The sequence below is a fragment of the Mesocricetus auratus genome, unplaced genomic scaffold (assembly GCF_017639785.1).
Source record: "Mesocricetus auratus isolate SY011 unplaced genomic scaffold, BCM_Maur_2.0 Super-Scaffold_100676, whole genome shotgun sequence".
In the NCBI taxonomy this organism is placed as follows: Eukaryota; Metazoa; Chordata; class Mammalia; order Rodentia; family Cricetidae; genus Mesocricetus; species Mesocricetus auratus.
Window position 1 is genome coordinate 154,826,580 of NW_024429266.1, and position 27,768 is coordinate 154,854,347.

General features: G+C 39.9%; 1 protein-coding gene across 19 annotated transcripts in view; it reads right to left on the bottom strand.

Annotated features, from left to right (window-relative positions):
* Magi1 (membrane associated guanylate kinase, WW and PDZ domain containing 1) overlaps positions 1 to 27,768 on the bottom strand; it is a 612,472-nt gene that overhangs the window by 114,787 nt on the left and 469,917 nt on the right. For all 19 annotated transcript variants that reach the window (XM_040737556.1, XM_040737555.1, XM_040737552.1 and 16 more), the window contains one exon: positions 18,016 to 18,135. In XM_040737556.1, the coding sequence (XP_040593490.1) occupies positions 18,016 to 18,135 (120 nt within the window). The remainder of the gene's footprint in view (positions 1 to 18,015; positions 18,136 to 27,768) is intronic.

Consider the following 27,768-nt stretch of genomic DNA (forward strand, 5'->3'; position numbering starts at 1 on the left):
ATCTAGATTTGGAAAGCATATTTGACAACCAATAGGGTAGGTGCATTGACAAAGGATGTGCTTTCCACCAGGCTTTCCCTTTTACCTATTCCTTTTCTATTTCTTTTAATGGAGCATCTGCTTCCCTGAGGTATGGTTTTTTTGGAGGGGGGGGCAAGGGAGAATGAAAGCATGGTTTGGTTTCATGCAGCCAAAGCTAGGCTTGTCTACTGCCTCTGCTTCTTGGGGCATGAACTGCCACTCTTTTATGCTTTCTGGGATTCCACGTAGAGCTCCAAGCCTACTAGCCAACCTCTCTGGCTATTTCTCTAGCCTCACATTTTTTTTTTAAAGAAAGGAAGGTTTAATAATAACAAGAGACTTTAGAAATTTAAAATTTTCTTTGTGTATGTGCATGTCTACATGGGTGTGCTGTGTTTGTTTGTGTGGATGCCTGTGGAAGCCAGAGAGAGTGTGAGATCCTCCTGGACCTGGAGTGATAGAGGGTTGTGATCTGTCCAATGTGGGTTCTGGGAACCCAAATCTGGCCATCTAGAAGAGCAGCAAGCATTCTCAATAACTGAGTCATCTTTTCAACCATAATACTTGTTTCTTTGAGCTGCATTTTAAATCAATAATTTCATGAGCACACATAAAAACATTTTCTTTTGAGAGAGATGTAACAATCCATGCCATCAGTGAACTCTGAACATATAGGAAAAAAAAACACAGGAGCTGGGAGTCAAGCAACTGCTCAGCATTTAAGAGCACTCAATGCTCTTATAGATTACTTGGAATCAGTTCCCAGCACCAACTGGACCTTTTCAGTTCTAGGCATCTGACATCCCCTTCTGACCTCTGTGAGCACAGGCATACATGTGGTACACATAAGTACAGGTAGACACAACAATCATACACATGAATAAAATAAATAAACCTTAATAAACCAGGGGGTAAAGGGCACCATGATTAAACATAGAAGACCCACAGTTGTCAGTCTTAGGAACTGGAGACTTTGGTTAAGACTTAAGCTCTCACACAGAAAGTCACCTATCAGTCTCTTACACAGAAATAAAAGAATCTATCAGATTCCCAACTTATAGGCCAAGAAGTTGGGAGGAAGAGGCTTGAAGGACGGCATCCCACAGTGGTGTGAGGGGCTAATCCCCACACAAGGAAGAGCTAGAAATACGTAAGAAACACACTCCCACTTCGTCTGTCATCTCTACAAGATCATGCAAAGACTATCTCATGCTTTCTTTAAAGGTGTGCCTAGGCCAAGTACTTACAACTTTTTCACTAACCTGAGGAGTATTTGTGAAGTTAAGGAAAGTAAGACTGTTGACTTAAAAATAAATCTCCACAGTGAATTAAACAAACAGAGATAAAGCACAACAGAATTTGATTTTAATTTCCTCCCCATTACCAATATAACAAAAGATCACACTCATTTTAGAATTAGATGTTGAATGAAGGCTGAGATCTACAAGTTAGAACCTACTGAAAATAGGGAAATAAAGGATGGGACCCTGTACTCTTAATTTCCTAAAGATTGTTGCTCAGTTTGGCGACATTCAACTGAATTCATGCTCACAAAAGTATCATTTTTAAATGAATTTACTCTCTGATATCCACAGTTTATGAGAGAAATAAATGGCTAGGAAATAAAGTTTCATGTAATTTGACAAACACATGTGGATTTTCCAGTAAGCACCTGTCCCCAGTTTTCAAGTTAAAAACAACTAGCAGATTTGTTGATGAACCTCCCCACAAGATAACCGATTTGTGTAGTCGTTTCCCATGTCTATAAAGTAGTCTCTCAGAGACAGATGACATGCATATTATTAGGTGAGCCACGTAAAGTTAAAACATGTCAAACATCAATAATGTAGTGTGGTTTAACATAATGAATATATGTGCATCAGCCATACTGGCAGTCTTGGCACTGCAGGTCAATAAAGTTTGTAAGAGAGTCCACAGTCCCAACTCACCATTAACTGTCTCTGTTATCCATGACTCATTATTCTTCCCATTAGAAACAAAACAGAAACCCTGAAATTGTGATGCTGAGGAAATGCACTATACATCTTGAATCCCTGTTATAAGGACACAAGGAGATGGTCTCCAGAAAGGCTTTCACCATGCTGAAGCTGGCACCTGAGTGAGACTAGGCAAATGCTTCATGATGATGATGTGTTTCTAACCTCTAAAATGATTCCTATTCCACATTAAGGAACCACTTGATACTATGTATTTGAAATGCGCAGAAAATTGTAAGTGACACTAAGAATTCCACTGTTAAAAGAAACAAACAAAAACAAAAGCAGGTCAGTAGTAGCCAAATAACCATCTATTCCCAGACTCTCAAGAAGTTTCCACATTGCTATCCAAAAGAGTAGCACAGTGACCCTACAGGATGATTTTGACAAACACTAGCTTGTCTGAGAAACTTTGTCCACCAGAGACAAATACTATTCACATTTTTCCAATGTTTCTTTTGCTTCATAGAAAACCTTTTATGTTGCTATGTAAGGGGGCTCAGATTTTTCACTTAACATTATGTGTTGGTTTATTCCCCATACACCATGTTAAATATAATTTGAATTAACATCCATTTAAATAGGGGAGATGTTTCTAATAGACACCAGATAAACTAATAGGTGGAGTTCCACAGACCCCACCCAACACCCAGGAAATACTGATAAGCAAGCATATGTGCAAAGCCATCAAGCCTGTTTTAGTGAGGGTTTCTACTGTTCTGATAAAACACTCAACCAAAAGCAGCCTGAGGAGGACAGGGTTTATTTCATCTTACACTACCAGGAAACAGTACCTCACTGAGGGAGATCTGAGCAGGAACTAAAGGTGGGAATCTGGAGGCAGGAACTGAGCAGAGGCCAAGGAGGAATGCTGCTTATTGGCTTGCTCAACCTGCTTTCCCTACAACCCAGGACCACCTGCCAAGGGGTATCAACTCCCCCCACCCCCATGGACTAGGCTCACTTATGTCAATCATCATTCAAGAAAAAAGTACTACAGACTTGAAGGAAACATTTTCTCAATTGAGGCTCCTCTTCTCAAGTAACTCTAGGTGGTGCCAAGATGACAACAAACAAACACACCCCCAGGACACCCAGGGAATCTAGGCTTTATGCAGATAATGTCGCCCCTACTCTTTTCTGTTGGTCTCGCCACATAAGCACTTTAGAAGGAAACCCAGGTCAGTATCTTTTTGTGACACAAAAGACTATGGCAGATTCAGGGGCTAGGCAGAGTGATGGCAAGAATGAAGTAAAACATAAAGTTTCCAAAAGTCTTCAGATAGTCTGTAAGTTGGCCTTTGAATGAATGCATCTGTCTGGACCCTGGACTTTTGGTCAGTATATGTATATGTCCTTCCCCACGTAACTGCAGGCAAGTGGGTCATGTATAGAGTCCCACAGTTATTCCAGGGCTCTATTGCCTGTACCTAGTGTCTTGGAGTCTGAGATCCAAACTGTGCCTTCCACAGAATCTCCACCTTATCAAAAATTTGCAGTGTGATCATTAAGTAGGCCAAGCCAGCCAAGGTAGAAGCACAAACCTTACAGAGAACATGCAGCATGTACAAGAGACTCTGTGTGAAGGACATAAATAATCTGAGGCACTGCAAATGATTAAAACATTAATTAAGATTATTGCTTGGCAGCTGCATCGTTTCTATGAGCCCTGAACCTGGCTGTCCCACAGAATCCATGTTACCCAACAGACACTTCCTGAGGTTCCCGGGCTTCAGCCCAAGAGGAATGTGTTCCTCTTCCTCTCTGCTATTTTCAGAACAAGTTCTACAATAAAACTCAACAGGGGTGATATGGAGGGAGGGAAGGGAAGGCAGGGGAAGAGGAAGGCAAGGCTGGCCTTAATTAACAGGCACAATCTATGGCCATGACCAAAGCCAAAGAAAATACTTTCTAACTCACACTTATAAATTAATGAGGGCTGCAAATCAATTTTTAGAAGCTTTATAAAACATTTAAGGAAGACTGTATTATCCCTGGATTTTCAGCAAAAATGAATCAACTCTGCGCAGCGTCTCAATTTACACCAAGTTGCTATTCCATTTATATCCTTAGAGAGAACCTTTATTCTAAGTACTAAGTTATATACCGGCAGTAAGATGCAAAGCTATACATCTTTTTACATAGCAAATATTAGTATTCTGAAACTTCTATGGGCAAACAGTCTAGGAACATTAATTACAGATGCTGATCCCACAGGTCAGGGTGGGCCTGATATTCAAGATTCCAACCAGTATACAGGTGATTTTGCAGCACTTCGGGGTCGCCATGCATAGACAGAGAAAACCACTCCCCCTTCTATAGGAGAGGAACACAGAGGGCTCTTGTAGGGCAACACTGCTAACGTAGCATAAATTAGGAAAACTTTTTCTGTCTTCTTAGAGGTGAGCATTTAAAAATAACCAAAAGCCCAGGATGGTAGTGACACTCCCTGAGGGAAATATAAAATGTTTCTAGTGATGGCAACATCAATCCCAAGTGACAAAGATCCCTTCTCCTTTTGGAGGTAGCGCTTACAAAATCTTCACTCTCCTGTATAACACAGACAGACATCCCTCTCACCTGGTTTTGCCTCAGCCTTGGGGCCTGGAGGGCTCTGGCCCGACCCACTGTACAGACTGGTCTACAGCTACCTTTAGCATGCCCTCTCACTGACTCCACAGGGCTTCATTCAGTAGCCCCTCAAACTGGGCCCCCTCATCATCTAATGGCTCTTGTACCCACTCCTCCCTTCGTCCCTCAACCTTAGTATTATTTGTTCTCAGGACATAATCTCTGATACCACCGGCTGGCTCAAAGCTATACTTAAACCTGCTGTGTTAACAGAGAGATACCATCCCTTTTCTACATTTTGTGCTGTATGCACCAAGTAGTTTCATTTAGCATCAGCTCTCACTTCTAGGCTATAAATTATGCACGGCAGTAGCCACTACTGTTTCTATGCACGTCTGTGCTCCCTGAGGGCTGCCACAGTCTGTAAGGTACACAGTGTCACCCAGTAATACTTTGCAGAACGTATAAAGGAACAAGTAGTGACAGCACACATAAATCCCAGCCTAGGATCATCCTAGATACCAGCACTGTGGATCAGGTTTTTAATGACACAACTCATGGCATTTCTTTCTACTCCATTAGTTACACCTGAATAACATATACCTATACTATTTTGCCACATATGTGTTCAAAACATTATGCTATTCTAAAAACCTCCATCACTTTCTCTCTAATATTCCTTTTCCCAAATGCCCCACCCTGTAGACATATATTTATATATAAAAAGGATAATAAACCAATATCCTGTAATTAGATGTTCCTCTGTATCCATGCATGACTTTGAGTATGAGACCAAAGAAGAGATAAGCTAGTATTTATAGTTAGCCTACAGCCAAAAAGAACTAGTAGTCTCATTTTCAGTTGACGGAGATAAGAGTCACATAATTTGTAAATGATGAGGGCATTAAAACATAGATGTGCTTGTACCTAACATCTACATGTTCAGCTTCAGAAATCTCTAAGGATCCCTGAGAGACGAAATTAAATAAAATTTTCCTAGCTCCAGCCTCACCATCTTACAATTCAGAGAAAAGCCAACGACAGCACAGGTTTCATTTGGTTACTTTCATTATCAACAGAGAACATTCCACAGCAGAGTTTGCCAACAGAGCTTATCACAACAGACAGCTCCCAGGGCCCGCCAAAGAACAGGACTCCAGACGGCCTCATTTTCCTCAATGACAAACATGAACTCTCTTCACCTCACTTTATATCTCTGTCCCCCAAAAGTATACTGCTGGCAGCTGCTTTTCTGCAGATCTTCTAGGAAGCAAAACAATCCCATTATTGAACACTGACATCCCCTTTCTAATTAGCATGCAGAAATATGCAACCCATAACTCCATTTTGAAATGTTACCCTGGCACTGCACTTCTAGGGTGAAGGAAAACCTTTGCGATGCTCAAAGTGTATAATCAGTCTCTTCTACCCAGGGGCATTTGTGAAACAGGCATGTTCGGAACCAGTCCCACTGAATAAGTCCATCCCTTGTAAACTGTCTCCCAGGGAAGTCCCAATGGTGGGCACTAAGGCAGCAACCAGGATTGTAGAGTTAAAATGTCAGCTGGGGAAAAAAAAAGGAAAAGGAAAAGCCAACAGGGAATTACTTACTTTTTCAAGCACTGTATCAAATAAATTAGTCCAGAGCACAATTAGAAAGTTGAGCCAAGGAGTATATTCTTATTTTCTCTGATTTGCTTTAATAACTTGTCTGTCCAGGAAAAGGAAAGGGTCTGGTTTGAGCTGGTTCAAGCATACTCCACTAGCAATTTCTATGCCTTCTATGTCTTGGGTTTGTTGGGAGCTTATGTTGATGAGGGGACAGTTACATGATAGAGTACTTGCCTACTCCTTAACCCTGGTCCAATTACAGTATTTATTTCGTTCTTTTTTGAGACTGGGTTCATTATGTAGACCATGGTAATCTAAAAATCATTCTCCCCTTCTCTTTGACTACCACAGCCACCTATTACTTATTATCTTAGCAAATGTTAGCAACACAGATCTAGATAAAGAAGACAAGAGGCTTGGAGTATTCTTGTCACTTATCTCTTCTTTCCTTCTGACAATGAACAATATCACCAAATTCAGCTCTTTGGTTACACAAATATTTCTAGATTCAACCAACTGGTCACTACTACCATCACCCATGCAATTCAGAGCTAAGCACAACACCAACTACCATATAAAAATACATAGTGGGGCATTCTGTGTGGTGTGTGTGTTTGTGTGTGTGTGTGTGTGTGTGTGTGTGTGTGTGTACATGCATATAAAAGCGAGTTCAGGAGAAAGTCTGCTATGGTCCATGTATATGCAATTCTGTGGGGGTATATGTATATGTTGGTCCTCACCTTCCATCTTGTTTTGAAACAGGGTCTCTATTGTATTCATCATTGTATACTCAGACTAGCTAGCCAATGAGCTTCCAATGGGTCTCTCATCTTTGTCTTCCATCTCACAGTGAGAGTATTGGGGTTACAGACACAGGTACTACAGCATACGGGTTTTATGTGGATTTGTGCTTTAACCTTTCCAAGGATTCTGGGGATCCAAATTCAGCTCAGAGCATGATTGCTGGACAAAGTTAGTAACTGAGGAGAGAGGTCCTTCTGTGGGACTTCTCCTTGAATAAATTTTTTTATTCAAAAATGACACTGAAATACAGTGACTAGCTACTGTAGTTAACTTGAAAATTCAACTTTTAAAAATTATTAGTTGTTCTTTTTAATATTTAGTGTGTATGTGTACATAAGAGGGGGAGGTATGTGCCCAAAGGTATCAGAGACATCAGATCTTCTTGGAACAGGAGTTAGAGGCAATTGTGAGCTATATGATGGGAACTTAAATTGGGTTCTCCCCAAGAATAGTAATTGTTCTTAACCACTGAGTCATCTCTCCAGTCCCAATGTATGAATCCAAGGTAGTTGCAATAGCATGCATAAAACCTGTGTAAACCCAAGCCAGTAAAAAAATCCAAGCATGGCAAGGAGAGTCGAGCAAATGATCCCAACTGTGGACTTACTGACATTTATTAGCCCAGAGGAGAGTCTTCTCTTAGCCCCTGGTTAAGTTGACCACTCTTCAGTGGAAGACCACAATTCAAGATTTTTTTTTGGCTGTACAAATTGGTCTTGAAGGATTTGGGGGTAGGAGAGAGATACACAAAAATGTGTGGTAGAGAGGTTGGGTTTAATCTGGGTAGAGTTGGGGGAGGGGAGTGAGAATGATTAAAATATGTAGTAAGAAACTCTGAAACAAGTGATTAAAAATGAAAAGAAAACAACCCACAAAACCTCTACTGTTCAGGAGCTTGAGAGATGGCTCAGCATTAAGAATACTTGTAGTTCTTGCAGAGGATTAGAATTCAGTTCCATATGGAGTGCCTCACAATTACTAATAACTTCATCCTCAGGGGACCTGATCATCTGTTCTGAACTCCATTGAGTACCTGTACTCAGGCACATTCATACACACATTTAATTTAAAAAGCAAAAAGTAAATCTAGAAAATAAATGTAACTGTTCAGCCTGAAGATCTTCAGCAGGTTAGTGGCTACCATATGCATAGCTGAGATTAGTGGCTACTTTATGCATAGTTGAAAATACACCGAGAGTGGTACACTGAGCAAACTCTACATGGATGGCACTGGTTTGGGGAAGCTGAGACTGGCTGCTTCACTTCCCACCCACAAGGTATTCTAATCTCCTGTATGCTGAACGCAGCCAGTCTGCTTTCAGGGAATGACTTCTAGGGTGCTGATGACTGGTCTTCATTGCTATCTCTGAGCAGTTCACCTGATCATTCACACAGGCTGACCTTTTACAGCTGTTTCCTCTACCAGCTGGGAATAGCACCTGCTACAGACTTCTGGAGCATGCCCTTTCAGAGTGCATTTTATTTTGTTTTGTTTTTTTTTTTGTAGTTTTGGTTTTTCAAGACAGGGTATCTCTGTGTAGCTAACCTGGCTGTTCTGGAACTCCCTCTGTGTAGACCAGGCTGGACTCAAACTCACAGAGCTCCACCAGCCTCTGCTTCTGCCTCCTGAGTATTACAGGTATGTGCTGCCATGTCAATATTTTACTCCCCCCCCCCTTAGAATCAAGAGGTTCTAATCAACAATCAGATTGCTCCTTTCCCTCGTTTTGGCCCCATGGCCAGGAAAGACTATGGGACGGGGAAAGGCGTATGCCACAGTGGAGCAATTCGCTCATGTCATGTGGCTAAGAAGCAAAGAGAGAAAGAAGCCATGTCCTCAATATTCCCCTCAAGAGCATGTTCCATGTGACCTCCCCAAAGCCTTCTAACTAGACCAACTCCATTGTCTAGCAGTTCTGCCATGGCCCAACAGCACCATGGGTTAGAAAACAAGCCTTTGATACTCTTAAGAACACTTATCTGAACAAAAGCAATCAAGTAGTTATTTTTAATGACATATTTAAAGATTACCCCGTATAGTTTGGTTTGTTTGTAAGAAGAAGAGATGTTTCAGTTTACAGTGTCAGAGTGCTCACTTCACAGCATGGTAGACCAGATGGCAAAAAGAGGGAGAATGGGAGCACTCTGTGTTGTATCACCAGGCTCTTGCCTTTTGGAATTAGAGGTCAAAAGAAATTCCAGATCGCGAAAAATGTGGGTGGAACCTGAGAAATAATTCACTGGTTTACTAGGAGATGGGAATACATGGTGTAGCAATTTATGTAAGTTGTGTGTATATGCAAAAGCTAACCCAGACTGGGAGTATACCTGTGTCAGGCAATCAGCTAAGCCCTTTGCAATCACTCTCTCATTTAGTTCAACTCACATAGAAACACTGTAATTACCAAGGGAAAAATGGAGACTGAGCAGAAAGTGACTTGCCAGAGGGGATACAGTTCCACAGCACAGAGCTGAGACTCAGACTCAAGAGGTTTTAGCTTGCTAAGTGTATCCCATCAGATACAGTCACTGTTGAGGAATGGTCCAGGGGCAGCAGGTGAGAGACAGGCTTCTGAGGAATCTGGTAGCATTACTCCTAGGGCAGTATCTCACATTTAAAACAAAAATTCCATTTGCTCTCAGCTTGTGAAAGTCAAACTCTAGTTGGTGCTAAAAAGTTAAGAGCCTTCTTGTATGGATGTGAAATTGTTAGTAAAAGGTCAAATAGTGGAGAGCAAGTATAGAAAAATGATTAAGAAATAGAAAGGATTGATTTGGTATATTAGAAAATTTCAATTCTAACATAACCAACCAGTATTCATAGAAACACATGTGAGGACAATCAGATAGTTATTGAAAAATATTTACTTTCCTTCTGCTGGACCAGGAAGTCAGTACAGCACTAACAGGCTACGTGTCACATCTAGGATATCCTTGGGGTTTGGGAAAGGCTGATGGATCTGAGCTGGGTGTGGCTTTTGATCTATTGCCTGCCATGAAGACCTTACTTACTCTGTTTAGCTCAGGATTCCATCTGAAGTTCCAGTCACAGTAATGGTACCCTTGCTACATTGATGACAGAAAAAGAGAAGAGGAACCTGTTCTACCTATGTATACTTTGTCACATAAACATCTGAATAAACTACATTTGGTTTTCTTTTTCCAAACTAAACTTCGTTCTAAATCCTGGTTTTCCTTTCACCCCAATTCCTTTAGCTGTGCCTATACAAATGCAAATATATAGGATGAACATTTGGGGACTAAGACCCCCCCAGACTGAAAGCTGGTTTCAGGTGAGGACAATTCACTGTCTTCTAAGCAAAGGGTTTGCAGTTGCTCTCCAATGGTCACAAAATTATTAAATAGAGTCACAAAGACAAGAAGTCCTTTGTGTCTCTCTCAGCCCCTTTCTACACTTCATTGGATTCTCAGACCTCAACCATTCAGCCCAGAAGCTACCTAGACATATTCCCTGCTAGGAGATTAAATAAAAAATAATTAAGGATCCCCCAAACGGTATTGTTTCTTTGTAATTACCCACCACTACCGGTATTAACAATCGTTCAGCCTGCTCCTTCACAATGATTCCTGAGCCTTCTATTTAGGAATGAGCATTCTACAGGATCGTATTCTCTGTACTTTAACCAGGTGTGGATGCCTGTATTAATTGCCATCCTCTACAAACAGGAGTTTCTCTAATGGGGGTTGAGAGATGCATTAATCTATGGGTATAAGAGTAAGGCATGAAGAGCAATCATGGTTTAATACTATGTCTATTTAGCAAAATAATAGCAGTAGGCTCTCTCCTAGAGCCTATGATCATTTAGTCACAGGTTATTTGCCTAGATAATGGTGCCAGACATGGATTCTATCTAGTGAGGTGGAACTTGAATTCAATCAGAAAGTGGTTGGTTACTCCCATGATGTTCATGCCACTACTGCACCAGTGGGTATGTCTTGCCAGGCCAGTTGTTAACTTTAGCTATCAGAGTTTGGGTAAGACTGATGATTACTTTCTCCCCTGGTAGCAAAACACCTCCTTCTAGGACAATGAAAGATACGCATAAAGGATGAGTACTAGCTTGAGTTTTCCACATTCTTTGACTCACGTATATAGTATCTCCAACAATACAGCCCCAACATCAAGTTCTAGAGGGGAAGCAATAGCATTGGCTACAGCATGCAATGTTTAGGGGTCTATGTGACCTAACTATACAACAACTTCAAAAATACTTAACCCACTCTTGGCACTAGGCTTTTTATTTGTTAGCTTATGGTGTCTAGTAGGAACACTGTTACCTGGTCCTAAGGCAACACTACTTTAATATATATATATGAAGCTTCTATAGTGGTAGATCTCTATAACTTTTTCTGAAATAAAATTAGTGTTATTTATCTCTCTCTAAGTTCATCCTCTGCCCTGTCCTGCTATACCCAACCTCATGTTCCATTACTATTCTTTAGACCTTTATACCACTGAGTTTTAACTATCTTCCTTTGAAAGCTCTTTCATCACCCCTTACTTATCTCCTGACATTTATGGATATTCCAAACAAAGCACACATACCTGGATTCAAAGATAACATCCATAAATGAGAAGACATGTGATGTTTCTTTCTGGGTCTGAATTACTACACTCAGTATGATTGGTTCCAACTCTACTTAACTGTGAATTTTATAATTTCATTTTTAATGACTAAATAACATGCCATTGTATAAATACACCATGTTTTCATTACTTATTCATTATCTATTTCATCTTGTTATAACTTTGGTAGGACATATATTTTTCTCATCCATTTCTTTTAGATTTTCCAGTTGGGGGAAATACAAATTTTTAAAGTATGTCTATGATTCTCTGAATTTCTTCAGTATCTGTTGTGATGTCTTCCTTCTTGTCATCAATTTTATAAATGTGGATTCTGTTTCTCACTTTTGGATAAAATGGTTAGCAAACTGCCAAAATTGTTAATCTTTTCAAAGAACCAACTCTTGGTTTTATTCTTTGTTTTTTGTTGTTTTGTTTGTTTGTTTTTTATGTTTCTATCTCATTAACTTCAGCCCTGATTTTGATTATCTTTTTGTCTTAGTTTGATTTTTACTACTGTGATAAAGACATGATCAAAACTAACTTGAGGAGGAAAGGGTTAATCTTACAGCTTAATGGCCACCATGAAGGAAAAGTCTGGGCAAGTGTTCAAAGCCACAACCTAGAGGCAGAAACGGAAGCCAGAACACAGAGGGACACTCCTTACTGGTTTTCTCAGAATGATTACACAAGCCAGGACCACCTGGCTAGGGGTGGCACTGCCCACAGAAGGTGTAGCCCCCACACACGGACCATTAATGGAGAAAATGACCCCAAAGACTTGTTTATAAGGCATCTAATGGGGACATTTTCTCAGGTGAAGTTTCCTCTTCCCAAATGACCATACCTTGTATCAAGTTGATAAAAGAAAAAACAAAACAAAACAAACAAACAAAAAAACAGAAAACCAGCACACTCTTCTTGTCTATTGCTTTTGGAGTTTAGTTGTTTTGGATTTTCTAAGGTCTTCCAGGGCAACATAGTTATTAATTTGATATTCCTCTCTCTCTTTTTTTTGATATAGGTACATAATACTATGGGTGTTCTTCTTAGGTTTGCCTTCCCTATATCGCACAGACTATGGTATGTTGTATTTTCATTTTCATTCATTTCCTTCTTGATTACTTACTTGGCCTAACTGTCATTCAGCAGTGTGTTGTTTAGTTTCCACAAGTCTGCGTGCTTCCTGTAGTTTCTACAGCTACTGATATTCAGCTTTGTTCTCTTATGGTCAGACAGAATGTAGTGTGTGATTTCACTTGCTCTGTATTTGTTAAGACTTGCCTCAAGTCCTAATATGTGGTTTATTTTGGAGAAATTTCCTTGGGTTGCTGAGAAGTATATTCTTTAGTGTTTGTGTGGAATGCTCTAGGATAATCTGTTATGTAGATTTGATTTATGATGTTCTTTAACTCTGGAGTTTCTCCGTATAGGCTCCCCACCCACCCACTCCTGGCCTCAAAGGCTTGTCTCCTGGTAAGTGTGGTTTTGAAACAGCCCACTAGCACCATCTTGGAATCAGTCCGTAGCTTTAGTGGATTAATACGTTGATGAGTATGAAGTATCCCTCCTTCTCTCTTCTTAGTAGGTTTTGTTTGCCAGCTATTAGACTGACTATTCCACTTGCTTTAATTTCATATATTTTTCTATCATCTCACCCTAAGGTGGTATCTATCACTGATTGTGGGGTGTGTTCCTGGAGACAACAAAAAAAGGTATATGCCATTTTATAATCTAATCTGTTAGGCTGTGTGCATCTGGTAGGGAGTTGAGACCATTAAGAATTATTAAGCGGGACCACCTGTCTGTGCCTGGGCTCTGCCACTGAGGCTTCCAGCCCGGCAGAGGCAGCAGACAAGGTACCCTAGTGTCCTGCTCCACCCATGGAACTAGGACTAGACCAGCTGCCTGTGCTTGGGATCTACCACTGCATCTTCCATCCCAGCAGTGGGAGCCAACTGCTCCACCCGGTCCAGGTAACCCAGGGCCCATTTCCGGGCCGCCTGCTGGTGCCTGCTGACGCCCACAATACAAAGAATCAATGTAACAAAGAGTTGGTTCTTTGAGAAAATCAACAAGATACACAAACCTTTATCCAAACCGCAGAGTATGAAAATGCAAATTAACAAAATCAGAAATGAAAAGGGAGACATAACAACCGATAGTGGGGAAATTCAGAATCATCAGGTCATATTTTGAAAAGCTGTACTCCACAAAATTTGAAAATTTAAAGGAAATGGACAATTTTCTGGATAGATATCACTTACCAAAATTAAATCAAAAACAGATAAGCAATTTTAATAGTCCCATAACACCTAAGGAAATAGAAGCAGTCATCAAAAGTCTCCCAACCTAAAAAAGCCCAAGGCCAGATGGCTTCAGTGTAGAATATTACCAGAAATTCAAAGAACAGGTTATACCAATTCTCCTCAAAGTATTCCATGCAATAGAAGCAGAAGGGTCTTTGCCAAACTCTTTTTACGAGGCTTCAATAACATTGATACCCAAGCCACACAAAGACACAACTAAGAAAGAGAACTTCAGACCAATATCTCTCATGAACATTGATGCAAAAATACTCAATAAAATACAGGCAAATCAGATCCTAGAACACATCAGAAAATTCATCCACCATGATCAAGTAAGCTTCATTCTAGGATGCAGGGATGGTTCAACACATGAAAATCCATCAATGTAATCCACCATATCAACAAACTGAGAAACAAAAACCACATAATCATCTCACTAGATGCGGAAAAAGCCTTTGACAAAATCCAACACTCCTTCATAATAAAGGTCTTGGAGAGAGCTGGGATAACAGGAACATACCTAAACATCACAAAAGCTATATACAGCAAACCAACAACCAACATCAAACTGAATGGAAAGAAACTGAGGGCAATTCCTCTAAAATCAGGAACAAGGCAAGGCTGTCCCCTCTCCCCATACCTCTTCAATATTGTACTAGAAGTTCTAGCTAGAGCAATTAAGACAACAAAAGGAGATCAAGAGGATACAAATTGGAAAGGAAGAGGTCAAACTTTCACTATTTGTAGATGATAAGATAGTTTACATAAGTGACCCAAAAGACTCTACCAGTGAACTCTTACAGCTGATAAACTCCTTCAGAAAAGTGGCAGGATACAAGATCAACTCAAGAAAATCAGTAGCCCTACTATATATAGATTATAAAAGGGCCAAGAAAGAAATCAGGGAAACATCACCCTTTACAATTGCCACAAACAACACAAAATACCTTGGGGTAATGCTAACCAAACAAGTGAAAGACCTGTATCAAAAGAACTTTCAGTCTTTAAATAAAGAAATTAAAGAAGACACCAGAAAATGGAAAGATCTCCTATGCTCTTGGATAGGTAGGATCAATGTAGTAAAAATGGCAATCCTGCCAAAAGCAATCTACAGACTCAAAAATCCCAGCACAATTATTCACAGACCTTGAAAGAATAATTCTCAACTTATATGGAAAAACAAAAAACCCAGGATAGGTAAGACAACCCTGCTCAACAAAGCAACATCTGGAGGCATCACCATCCCTGACTTCAAGCTCTATTATAGAGCTATGGTCCTAAAAACAGCTTGGTATTGGCACAAAAGTAGACAGGTAGACCAATGGAATCAAATTGAAAACCCTGAGATTAATATACAAACCAATGAACACCTCATTTTCGACAAAGAATCTAAAATTATACAATGGAAAAAAGATAGCATCTTCAACAATGGTGCTGGCATAACTGGATATTGGCATGTAGAAGACTGCAGATAGATCCATGTCTATTGCAATGCACAAAACTTAAGTCTAAATGGATCAAAGATCTCAACATAAATCCAGCCACAATGAACCTGTTAGAAGAGAAAGTGGGAGGTACCCTTGAACGAATTGGCATAGGAGACCGCTCCTGAACATAACTCCAGTAGCACAGACGCTAAGATGGACAATAATAATCTTTCCATTTACCTTTTGTTTTTAATCTTAATGTTCAAAATTCATTTATGATTATCCAATACACATTTTAAGAGTTTGTAGAGATCCATAGCATAACTACGAATAAATTAGCAATTTAACCTAGTTAATTGTATCATATTATGGTATTCTGTCTCAAATAACAACACTCCAAACAACAATCAAGCTATGATATTATTTTCAGAAAATGTGACATTTTAAAGACATTTAAAAGGTCAACAAGTCATCAAAACTAAATCAACAATCAACACCATAACAAGGTACTGTTTCACCCCAGTCAGAGTAGCTATTACCAAAAGGATCAAAAGTAGCACACGGAAAACCTGCAGAGAAAGGGGAATTCTTGAACAATGAATGTAAGTTGCATATTTAGTATAGAAACAGCATAGAAATCTCTTAGAAATATAGAAACTGAAGTAGCTCATGATCCAGATGTGTGTATATAGATAAATACCTATCTACCTACCTACCTACCTACCTACCTACCTACCTACCTACCTATCTACCTATCTATGAAGAGAAAACAGGAATCAGTGTGTAACACATATCAGCATTCCCATGTTTATCATTGTTCACATGGTCCTGGCATGGCATCAACCTGAGTGTTGATCAACAGATGAATATATAAAGAAAACACAATTTATATACACAATGGATTATTATTTATCCACAAAAAGTCATAAAAACTGGGGCTAAGGATATAGTGCTTTCCTGGTATGCCAGAAGGACCCCATAAACAGAAGTGACATAGAAAGTTCTGGAGGCAGAAGGATGTCAAGTTCAAGGTTATCTTTATTTACATAATGAGTATCATGCCAGCCTGGACTAAGTGAGACTTCCTCAAAAATTAAAATAAAAATCTATTATTGGTGTCCCACATTCCAACATGAGCAGAGGACATTAGCTACTTGAATACATCAGTCACAGAAAGACAAATATCTCATGTTTTTATGTGCACATATAAGATGCAATAGCTCTGTAATAGGAGACACAAGAGGAGACTAGTAGCAACTAGAGGCTGTGAAGAGTGTGCCAAACATAGAAGATGGTTAGCAGTTACATGGATGTAATTAACTAAGATGATGAATTTCTCATTTTTTATAGCATAATACAGTAATTGCATTTCAAAACAGTCAGTAGGAAGGATTTTGAATATTCCTAACATGAATGATCAGTGTTAAATGATGAGTATCACTTGTAACCTGCCTTGTATTGAACTCATTAACTTCCATTTCAGCATCCCAGCCCTGGGATTCCATGTGTCTGTCAAGTGTCCTGATCCTGATCTGATCCTTGCATATATATGGAATATTAGACCTGAACGTCAATTAAAAAAGAAAACATTGCCAGGTGGTGGTAGCCTTTACTCCCAGCACGCAGGAGGCAGAGCCAGGTGGAGTTTGAGACCAGCCTGGTCTACAGAACGAGTTCCAGGACAGGCTCCAAAGCTATAGAGAAACCCCATCTCAAAAAAACTAAAACTAAAACTAAAACAAGGAAAACATTTAGAAATCAGCTATGAAAAACTGACCTTAGAGAACTAGCTAGATAAATTATTATACAATCCTCAAACAGGTAAGGAAATATAACTTTTTCCCCGTTTGGTTTTGACATAGAAATTTCATTTGTAGAAACTCACACTATAGCTACAGATAATGTCCATGCTTTTAAATATAGTAGTGTTTTGAAGCAGCAAAAATAACGAATATTTTTAAATAATTAAAGTAAATCTTCAAAAATAAAAAAATAACTCAAAACTTTTACCCAAAGAGAGAAAACTAAATAAATCATGGTATATTCACATGAAGTGATTTGAGAAAAGCAAACAGGAAGTTCTCTATTATTGAATGGCAAGGATCTATTAAAATACAAGACACAGAAGAACAAGGCACCAAAAGCAAGCAATGGACAGTGTCCTCTGTGTCCAACATATAGAAATATGAACACACACGGAGGTATATACATGTATGCGTGCATATGAATACTTGAATGGTTTTCAAAGAACAACTAGGAGCTCTGGTCATCAGTCACATTGCTCATCACACAAGTCAGGCAGGCAGCAGTCTGGCATGGGAAGGTGATACTCATTGATGTTTCTTTATAAACAGTGTAAATACACTCACAAGTAGAACTAATTAGTGGTAAAAATAGAATTTCATTTCTTCAAGATAACAACAACATAAAGTCACATTGTGATGACATATAATTTAGTGAAGCAGGACTAGTGTCTACATCAAAACATAAAATGTATGTCCTTAAGTTCACAAGGTTAAGGAGAAAAACTATTTGCAAAGCCTTTCAAGGCTTTCCATATCTTATTAGCATGAACCACATTAAGTTAGACTAGTCTCTTCTTACTTCTTTGGGTTCCGCAGTGAATAAACACTCTGCCTGTACCACTGCAGGCACTCTGGATGCCACAGGTCAGCAGGGCAACTCACCTTCATAGGTGCCGACTTCCAACAGGGTCCCACTCTGCTCAAGGTCCAAGAACTCTTTCACAGTAAGAAAGCTGTAATCCACGCCAGGAACTTCTCCTTCTCTGGGAGATCGGGTTGTGCCTGCAGCAGAAAATACAAAGGCCCAGGATGCCATCAGTCCATTAGAACAGGGAGTTCCAACCTGAGTAATTAAACAAACCTGCTCAGTAAGCTGGCCTGGCTAGAACTCAAACAAGGACCCAGGAAAAGCAGTGTTCTACTAGAACATCGCCCCCAATTCTTCCCTCCTTCCCTCCAGCAGCGAAAAGGGGAAACAGGTATTACAGAGACAGTTTTAACATTTTTTTAATGCAGCAAGGAAATGAAAAATTGAATCCAATGGCACACAGGCAATGTTCATGATTACCAGTTTTTAAGACTCCAATAAATGCTACAAAGTTATCTACCCTAAGCTCAGAGTCTAATGGGTTTGTATTGTTGTCACAGGCCTTGAAATTCTTGTTCACAATACATCTAGCAAATTCCAGTGTAATAAGCTGTTGAAGAAAATGATACCCATTGCATAGACTTAGCCTGTAGAAATGTGACTGCTCAATCCATGCTTGGACATCTCCCAGCTTCTCTCCAGGTAATTATTATGCTCAATAAAAAGTGGACACCCATGAGCTCTGAGGACAGATAAAGGACATTGTGTATGAAATGAAAACGCCCCTTGAATTAATCTGTTCACACTCTCAACGGCTAATAAATGTATCCATTTCTCTCAGGAAATAACATGGGCCACAGAGAGCATTGAAGACGTTCTGCCCAGGCTCTGACCTGTAAAACTATCTATCACACGTCAGCACAGTGTCAACCAAAGACGGGAACAACGAGGTGAATGTGATTCAAATATACACCAAAAGAGAAAATAGTAAGATGCAATCACACAGTATGTGCTGGGAACCTGTGATTAACGTTATGAGAAACAAAACTAGAGCACGATATGATTTCTGATCCCAGGTAAACCTTGTAAGTCTACAAGTAAGGGATGAGACTCAGAGTGGAGTTTACATCCATGGTGGTGACATTAATTTCCCAGTATAATAAGCAGGTTTTGTCTTCTTCCCAGAACTCTCTCCTTGCAATTATAAAGCAATTAAACAAACAACTATATTCGGGCACTAGTTCTCATACCTTCAGTGATGTGTAGCTTGCAGTCTGACCCCATACCCACATAAAACAGTATCAGCATGCCCTGTGTATCTACAGCCTCCTCAGGTCAAAACCCTCAAGAATTACTGCATAATTTTCTCATCCCGAATCTGCTTCTCTGAGCACCCAAAATTTAAAATATCCTAAATCCAAATGTCTTAGAAGACAGCTTCAAATTTTTTCCAGAATGATAGTGTCTCACACCCACTACATGGCTTCGGGCAAAGAGGCTATTGGTGTCATCCAGAACTCAACTCCTATATTCTTTGCTGAATTGTTTCTCCTTCTGGTCCTGTGTGAAGAAAGGAATAGTATGCGTCTTTAAACTTCTATCCTAGTTATCACAGGTTAGGATCATTGATAATGTTTGATTAGCAAGCTCCATGCCCAGAAAGGCATGACAAGCTCCAGATGCCAGCACACAGTTAATACTGGAGAGAAACAAGAGCAACATATACCACAGGAGGGCAGAGGTCTGGATGGGAAGGACAAATTCATGGTCTAGCTCTACTACAGTCTCAGGCATGTTCCTGAGTTTCTATTACTTAACAGTGTTCTCTTTGTAAGAAGACAGTTAACAATGGTACTTACACCACAGTCTTGGTGAGAAAGTCTGCTGAGATAATACTTGCAGTCAGTAATTGTTAGTGGATATTATTTTAATGTTGTTAGAATTAAATGAGTTTATAGAGTCTTACATTTCCAATCCAACTATAACAATTTGCAATTATACAAATACGTATATGGGTATACATATATGTAATGCCATTGTTTGTCTCAATTATTTAATAAGCATTGTCTGAGGTCCCAATGCATGCCAAGTGATGTTGAAAGCACAGAGAAAGCATTGGTAAATGTGGCAAAGTTTGTAAGAAAACTGATCACTTTACTGTGAGACAGAAAATAGGTATGTATGTTTGTAGACAAGCACAGAGCATAATTTTGGATTAAAATAATGTATCTTAGTGCCATGCAGCCTAAAAGGCTTGAAAGTGGGGAAGTAGACACCCACATAGAAGGCAGCACATAACTGGTTGTATTCCAATCCCAGGGAATCAACACCCTCTTCTGGCCTCCATGTGTATTTCATGCATAGACACATGCTGGCAAGCCGCCAATATATATAAAAATGAAATGGGGGCAGGGAGTAAATAAACTCATCACATCATACTATTGTTGGAATTCTCAGGGTCAAAACCTGGGCTTAGAAGGCCCAACAAGCTAGTATGCTTAACCATCCTCCATTAATACAAGAGACAAGTAGTCAAGGAAAACAGGAAGCTGGCAACGCAGTGTACCCACACTGTTTAGAAGAATGAGTAAAGAAGTCTGATAACCCCCAACCCATCTTCAGGGTGCCGCCCTGAGGCTTAAGTTTAGAAGAGGTTTGTATAACTAAGCAGCTCCCATCAAGGTTTGATGATGTCCATCACTGACCCAGGCTGCCTCCCAAAGTGAGTGGATGAGTAATTAGGACTATGTGGAATTTTGCAGGGAGGTAAGTTCCTCCTTTGGCTGGCACTTTGCAGGATGCCAGTCTTTTCCTTCCTCCACCATGAAGTTTCAAGGAAAAATGTTTTTTTGGGGGGGCACTGTTTCAATAGTCTAATAATACAAGGGTCTCTCTCTTTTAAATACCCTCACTCCTGGCAAGGTTACAACAACTGTGTCTGAGTTTTAAAGGTAAACATAAAGTAATTTGCTGGTAGATTAGATATGTTATGTAAGAGAGAACAATGAAGATTTTTAAAAAGTTTTTAACCTGGACAAATGGGTGATGCCATTGTTAAAAGTTGAAATCATGGAATAAATCATTGAAAGGGGGAAGGCCAAAAAGTTCACCCTGGTCATGTTAAATTTGAGATTAGATACTTTGATGGAGAGAACATAAGGAACAGAGACCTTATAAATCTGAAGTTCAAGCAGAGGTTGAGAAATTAGTTATCAGAAAGCCAGGGATATCTGAAGGCAAAATATTGAGAAAGAAATCTGAGGAGAGTGTGCAGGAAAAGAATCAGAGAGGCATTGGCTGGACAAGAAGACCTTCTACTTTCTATGCTAGAAAGATTCTGGAAGAAAGCTGAGCAGAAGACAGCGAGGAAGAAGCAAAGGAGGGTGAGGTCCTGAAGTCAAGAGAAAAAACTGCTTAGTCAGCAACTTGTAAGATGCCAATAGCCAATGTCATTATGGGGAATCCCACTTCAAGGCACAAACAAAATCTCCCTTGACATGGTGTGAGAGGATCCACCCAAAGTCTGTTCTTATGGAAAATTCACACTCAGCTTCCATCCTCAAATACCATCAACCTAATCCATTCAAAAGAAGATGAGGAAAAATAAAAGCAAACAAAAGGTTCCTTGAGTCTTTAAAATCTTCCTAGGCAAGAGAGTGTTGTTTTTCCCTTTGCCTGCTCTGGTTCATATTTGCCGATTCTTTTTTACATGTTATCACATCCAATTTGCCAGATTACTTTGAAGACAACTGTCACCCTGGGGTCTTCATTTCCTGAAAGGATTAGAAATAATCAGGAACTTCAAAAATTACATTTTACGGGAAAAGTGAAGCTTCTAGAGATGCTGTCTTCCCAAGAAAACAAATCTGTTTCCAGCAGCTTTTGAGCTACAGGGAGGAGGTGGGAAGGCGGATGAGTCTCCACCCCTTGAGCAAATAGGGCTTATTATCCAGACGAAACCTGTCCTCACTATAGGCTACCAAGAGGGCTACTCCCAGGGATGCTCAGAGCAACCCATTCTGGGTCTGGGCCAACTTCCCAGGATCCATTCAGAGAGGATGCTGGGGGAAAAGGCCACAGGGAGGGGCCCCGCCTCCTCTTTTCTTGTGACAGAATGACAGGCTGCTGGCTGGACACACGCCTGACAGATGGCATTTCAAAGGGATTTCGGGAGCCATCTGGGGTGGGTACAATTATTACAAGCCATGCTTCTAACAAAGCCAGAAGGGTTACTTCCTGAAAATAGAGAAGTAAAACAAATTCTATCATGTTAGGAAGACACATAAAAATATACCAGGCTAACAAAGTCTGGCTCTCTGCAGCCTAAAATGCTACCTACTGTTTGTCGAGCTGGAAACCAGGCCAGCAATATCTTCCAGTTATTAGCTCTAAGCTCATAAAAGCAGTGTTTCCCCTCTTAGAGAAAAGGAGACCATCAAACACTGGGGGAAAACAATGGCTTCCTAGTGCCTAGATGTTTACTTATGGAAAGGCATTAAACATTTCATCAACAATATATTTATTTAATTTGTACAAGAAACCTCAAAAGTAGGACTAATATTATATTCATCTTATTGGTGAAGAATCCTGAGATTCAGACAGGGAATGTAACCCATACATGACCTTACAAAGGTAAGTAAGGTTAAATTATTTAACGTGATTTAAATGACAACAGTTTATATCATCTCCCATTCAAAACTAGCCTTGTCTAACAGATCCTGCTGCCATGGTGAATATGTTTCATTTGGTGCTGCCTATCATGTAGGCTCTACCTACATGTGCCTGTTGCAAAGTGGTTACTGGGTCTGGGAAATGGATGGGAGGACACAGTGCTTGCCATGCACACTTGAGGGTCTGGGTTTGGATCCCTAGCATCCGAATATAAGACAGGATCAGAAGAGATCTGAGACTGTAAAACTAGAATAAGAGTGGTGAGCAGAGTGCACACAGAAGGCTCTTCAGAGCTTGCTGGCCAGCCAGTTTAGCCAATCCGTGAGCTCCATGTTCAATGAGAGACCACATCTTATAAAATAAGGAAGAAAGAGAATAGAAAAGAATCCAGAATCCCCAAAGTCTACCTCTGGCTATCACCTGTGCACACAACTAGACACACACACACACACACACACACACACACACACACACACACACACACACACACACGGTTGACTACTGAGTCTTTGGAACTCAATTCAATTCAGTATTATTTACTCTAAATGTGAAGAGCCACTGCTAACAGCCTGTGGATTAGTCAGTATACCGCTATTAGAAAGGAGGATCTGAGTTGCTGCTTATACACTGTATTTGATGCAGTCCCCCAAAGACTTCAAGCTCTCAGAATAACAAGAAGCATACTTGATGGGGAAGTCCTGCGTGTATGTCAATAAAGCACTGTTGGCCAATAGGGAAGCAAGATAGGTGGGACTAGGAGTTGAGAAGGATTCTGGGAAAGAGAGACACAGAGGAGTCATGATGTAGCTGCCATAGGAAATAAGAGGTCTGGACCCTTTTCTCTGGTAAGAGAAATACTTAGATTAGCAATTATGGGTTAAATACTTAAGTCAGAGATAGCCAATAAGAAACCAAGCAAACAGCCAACAGCTCCATAATTAATACAGTGTCTTGTGTGTTATTTGGGGACTGCAACTGTGGCAGAGCCCAGGCGGCTGGGGGGGGGGGGTGACACGGACAGACCAAAGCAGCAGGCAAGGAAGGCTACACCCTACACATACTTATATTAAACAGCAAGACATCTTGAACTGCTATTTGGAAACCTTCCATTTTTTAAATTCTGTATATGCTTTAAAAAATGATCTAGTCCAAGTCTGTGTTTTTGTTCTAAAAATTCTATTTGTTCTTTTATTGGCTGTGGCTTTTTTTTTGGAGAAAAATTTTTTAAATATATTTGTGTAGCATGGATTGCAACGAATTAAACAAAAGGCAGAAAGGAAAGCAGTCCCACACAGGGAAAAGATGGGACTGAGCCTTGTGGATCTGCCGTCGGGAACAGTTTTAGCTATGTAACTGCAAATGGTAAGAATGGTTAGACTGTAGGCAGTTGCCAGAAGGAATGCCAACAATGTGCACTAAAGTGACATAAACAAGTCACTGAATAATTAAATGACTATGGCTGCATTTCACCCAAGAACAGAAAATGAAAGCTCATGTTTTGCAAGCATATATTGTAACAGATAACCAGTTGGAAGAATACTGAACTATTAGCACTAGACACTTCAACAGGGTGGCTGCAGAAATGGAAGAGATGAATTGGTATTCCTTTCAGTAAATACCTCTCACATTGTGAACTGTGTCGGTGGACATTTATTTATTCCTGCACTTCATAAACAGATTAAAATGATTACTTCAATCTATTAAACACTCTACTCTTGGACACTATATTCAAACATCGTCAATCTTAACTTATTCACCACAAAAACACATAAAGGAATTACAGGCTCCAGTCAGCTATACTAACAATGCATTCCAAGGTCTGCCACGTGACAGAAGGCTAACACCAAGGTCAATGGAATTCTTTCAGCTGTGAAGAAGAACACACTTCGAATAAAGTTGCAGAAAAGGTGGTACTTGCTTCTTAAGCACATTTTATGCTTTTAGTATACCTGGCTTCAGTGACTATCGCTGAAGAAATCGGAAAGTGGCCTTCTTTGCCATCTCACTCTATTCACCACGGCTGAAGAGAGGACACTGGATCAGAAGCCCTTCTACACATCCCTCTGTAATACCCAGCTGAGGCAGCTGAAGAGACCCTAACCCTGGAATACCTCTAAGCAGTCTCCTGCTGATTCAGGTTTCCAACACCAGCAGGTCTCCAGACAAGCCATTTCAATGGAATTCCTTCCTAGCAACTGTACAAATGCTCTCAGAACTGCTAACTGGACCATGATCATCCCACTCAGAGTGAACAGCAAAGGTATTATTTGCTGTTATATTAATTTGGGTCTTATTTGTCAAAATCTACCATGATTTCAAAAAGATTACTGTCATTTTCACTGTTTAGGAGAGTTGAACATGCTACATACAGACAACATTTTATCTTGTAACACAACTGCCCTCATATCTTAGACAACCAGGGTATCAGACAACAAGACCAGACTTATACTATTCATTCTTTAGCTAATGGAGACAGAGCACAGATGTGCGCATTGTCCCCACCCCATTTACTCCGTTACCAATGTCTCATAGTACTTTCTTTACAGCTCTGAAGCCCAGCAGCACTACTCAATATTTACCCTTCAAATCAAAGTATTTTTTCAAAAGTTAACATGACAATTTGTTAAAAAGTTAAACATGAATGTACCATACACTCCAATAATCTAATGCATTTCATCAAAGAAGTGAAATTCAAGTTTACAAAAATGTTTATGAAAACCTTATTTTGTAATCATCTCAAACTGGAAATGACCTAAATGGCCTTCAGATGGATAAATTGTAGTATACCACTGCAATGCGACAATACCCAGAAAAACAACTGCCACACACAACAGTGTGGATGAATCTCAACTTTATTGTGCCAAGCGGAAACCAAGCCAAACCTAGAAGGCTACATGTGGCATAATACCATTTACATGATGGTCTATAAAAGGTAAAACACACAAGACAGGCAGACTACTACAGAGGGACAGTGTGGGTAGTATGAAGTGACTACACAGGGGCATCACAAGGTGACTAGGGAGAAGAGAAACAGAAACAGTCTGCATCCTGACAGTGGTAGATGTCGGTTAAGACCTCTGCACTTGTTAGGTCCGTGGTACACTAGGCTCATTTTCCTGTTGCTGTGATAAAACTCCCTGACAAACGGAACTGAAGGAAGGGTTCATGTTGGTTCATAGTTTGAGATACAGTCTGTCACGATCAGGAACTCAAAACAATGGGAGCTTGATAGCTGGTCACATTGTGCTCAGCACACTTTCTCGTTTCTATATAGTTCAGAATCCTGGTCTAGGGAGTGGTGCTTCCCATAGTGACCTTCCCACCTCAGTTCATCATTAGTGAACTCTGCTTCTTATTAGTTTTTTAACAAAAGGAAATGTTTTTTATTTCATTAAATGGAAAATCAGTTTCATTTTGTCATAAATATCAACCAAAAATAAATACAACAAAAAATAAAGCCAGTTGATCTAATAATGAGCCTAAGGCTTAAATTCCCTCATTACAAAAGAAGATAACTGCTGTAGATACCTGTGAATATCAGAGACCATCTCCTTAACTCTTATAAAGCTTTGTCCTACGAGCTGCTGTAACACAACCCCAGAGACCAGGTGGCTAGAGTTAAACAAGCCTACACTTCTCACCGCAGGTTCTGTCTGGACTGGTGGTGGTATTCACAGAGAGGGAGGGAGTCAGAGAGGAGAGCATGAGCTCTTTCTTTGTTATAAGTCCTTCTAATCATCTCCTAGGGTAGAAGTTCTCAACCTGTGGGTCACGACCCCTTTGGGGAGGTAGAATGACCATTTCACAGGGGTCGCCTAAGACCATGGGAAAACACAAGAGATCTGTGTTACAATTCAGATTAAATCATTTTACATTCATTATGTGCCCGCAAGCAAGTCTCCAGCTGTTGTTGATTCCCTCCAAATAGCAGCAGAAACATTCAGGAAATAAAGAATCTTCACCACGAGAGGCTCCCTTATCAAAAATCCTCCTCTAGGGATTATCTTGACACATATTCCTTCTGAGTAGAATTCAGGAAGTGAGGAAAGCCACGCCTGAGTGGGGAAGGTTGTCTGTGACAATGGGGGACTGAAGCTGATTTTATCCATTATGGCAGGAGATACTTTCATTTTCTCTGAAGTCACTCCACAACTGTTTGCATAACATGGAATGATTCATCTCCAATGTTTTCAATCGGACAATTTTCAAAAGCTTGTTAATGAAAAACAATGACTAAGAATATCACATTTCAGCGGGGCAGTGGTGGCACTTGCCTTTAATCCCAGCACCGGGGAGGCAGAGACAGGCAGATCTCTATGAACTGAGGTCAGTCTGGTCTACAAAGTGAGTTCCAGGACAGCCAGGGCTACACAGAGAAACCAATCTCAAAAAGAAAAAAAAAAAATCACATTTTCACAAATTAGGTGATTTTGCATGCCCAATACATAATGAATAATGGTTCTAATATGAGGCAGCTTGCTTACTTAGCTTAAAAGAAAAAAAAAAGCTCAGAAGTAACTGTTAATGAGCATATGGTTTCATTTGGGGGATAATGAAAATACTCTGCAATGAAGTACTTGCAATAGTTGCACAGTTCTGTGAATGTGACGTAAACCAATGAATTATACACTCCAAAAAGGGTGAATTTTATGATACGTAAACTGTACAGCAATAAGGCTGTTAAACTATAAATAAGTGTTAGCTGGGCACAGTGATGTGTGGTTGTAATTCTAGCACTAACGAAGCTGAGGCAGGAGGATTTCCAATTTGAAGACAGCTTGGGCTACACACAATGGATTTAAGGCCAGTCTTAGATACATAGTGAGACCCTACTTCAAAATAGATAAAAATGTATGTATGTGTGTGTTACCCTTAAAGGTAAAGATGCAAGTAAAATCTATTCTCTGCTCTCATTTTTCAGAGAAAGTTCATAAATCAATGCCTACTTTATATAATTGTCCTAAATACCTCAGAGATCTTGAGCTCTTCCAGAATTTGTGTAGAAAAATTACAAAATCTAAACTCAGGCTTTATAAATTTAAATCTCAGCTCAAGGTTTTACAAATTGAGCAATGATGGTCAAGGCCAACACCTTATTTTATCACTAAATTGGAAACAATTATGATAATAATATAACACATTCTTCATGAGATGTG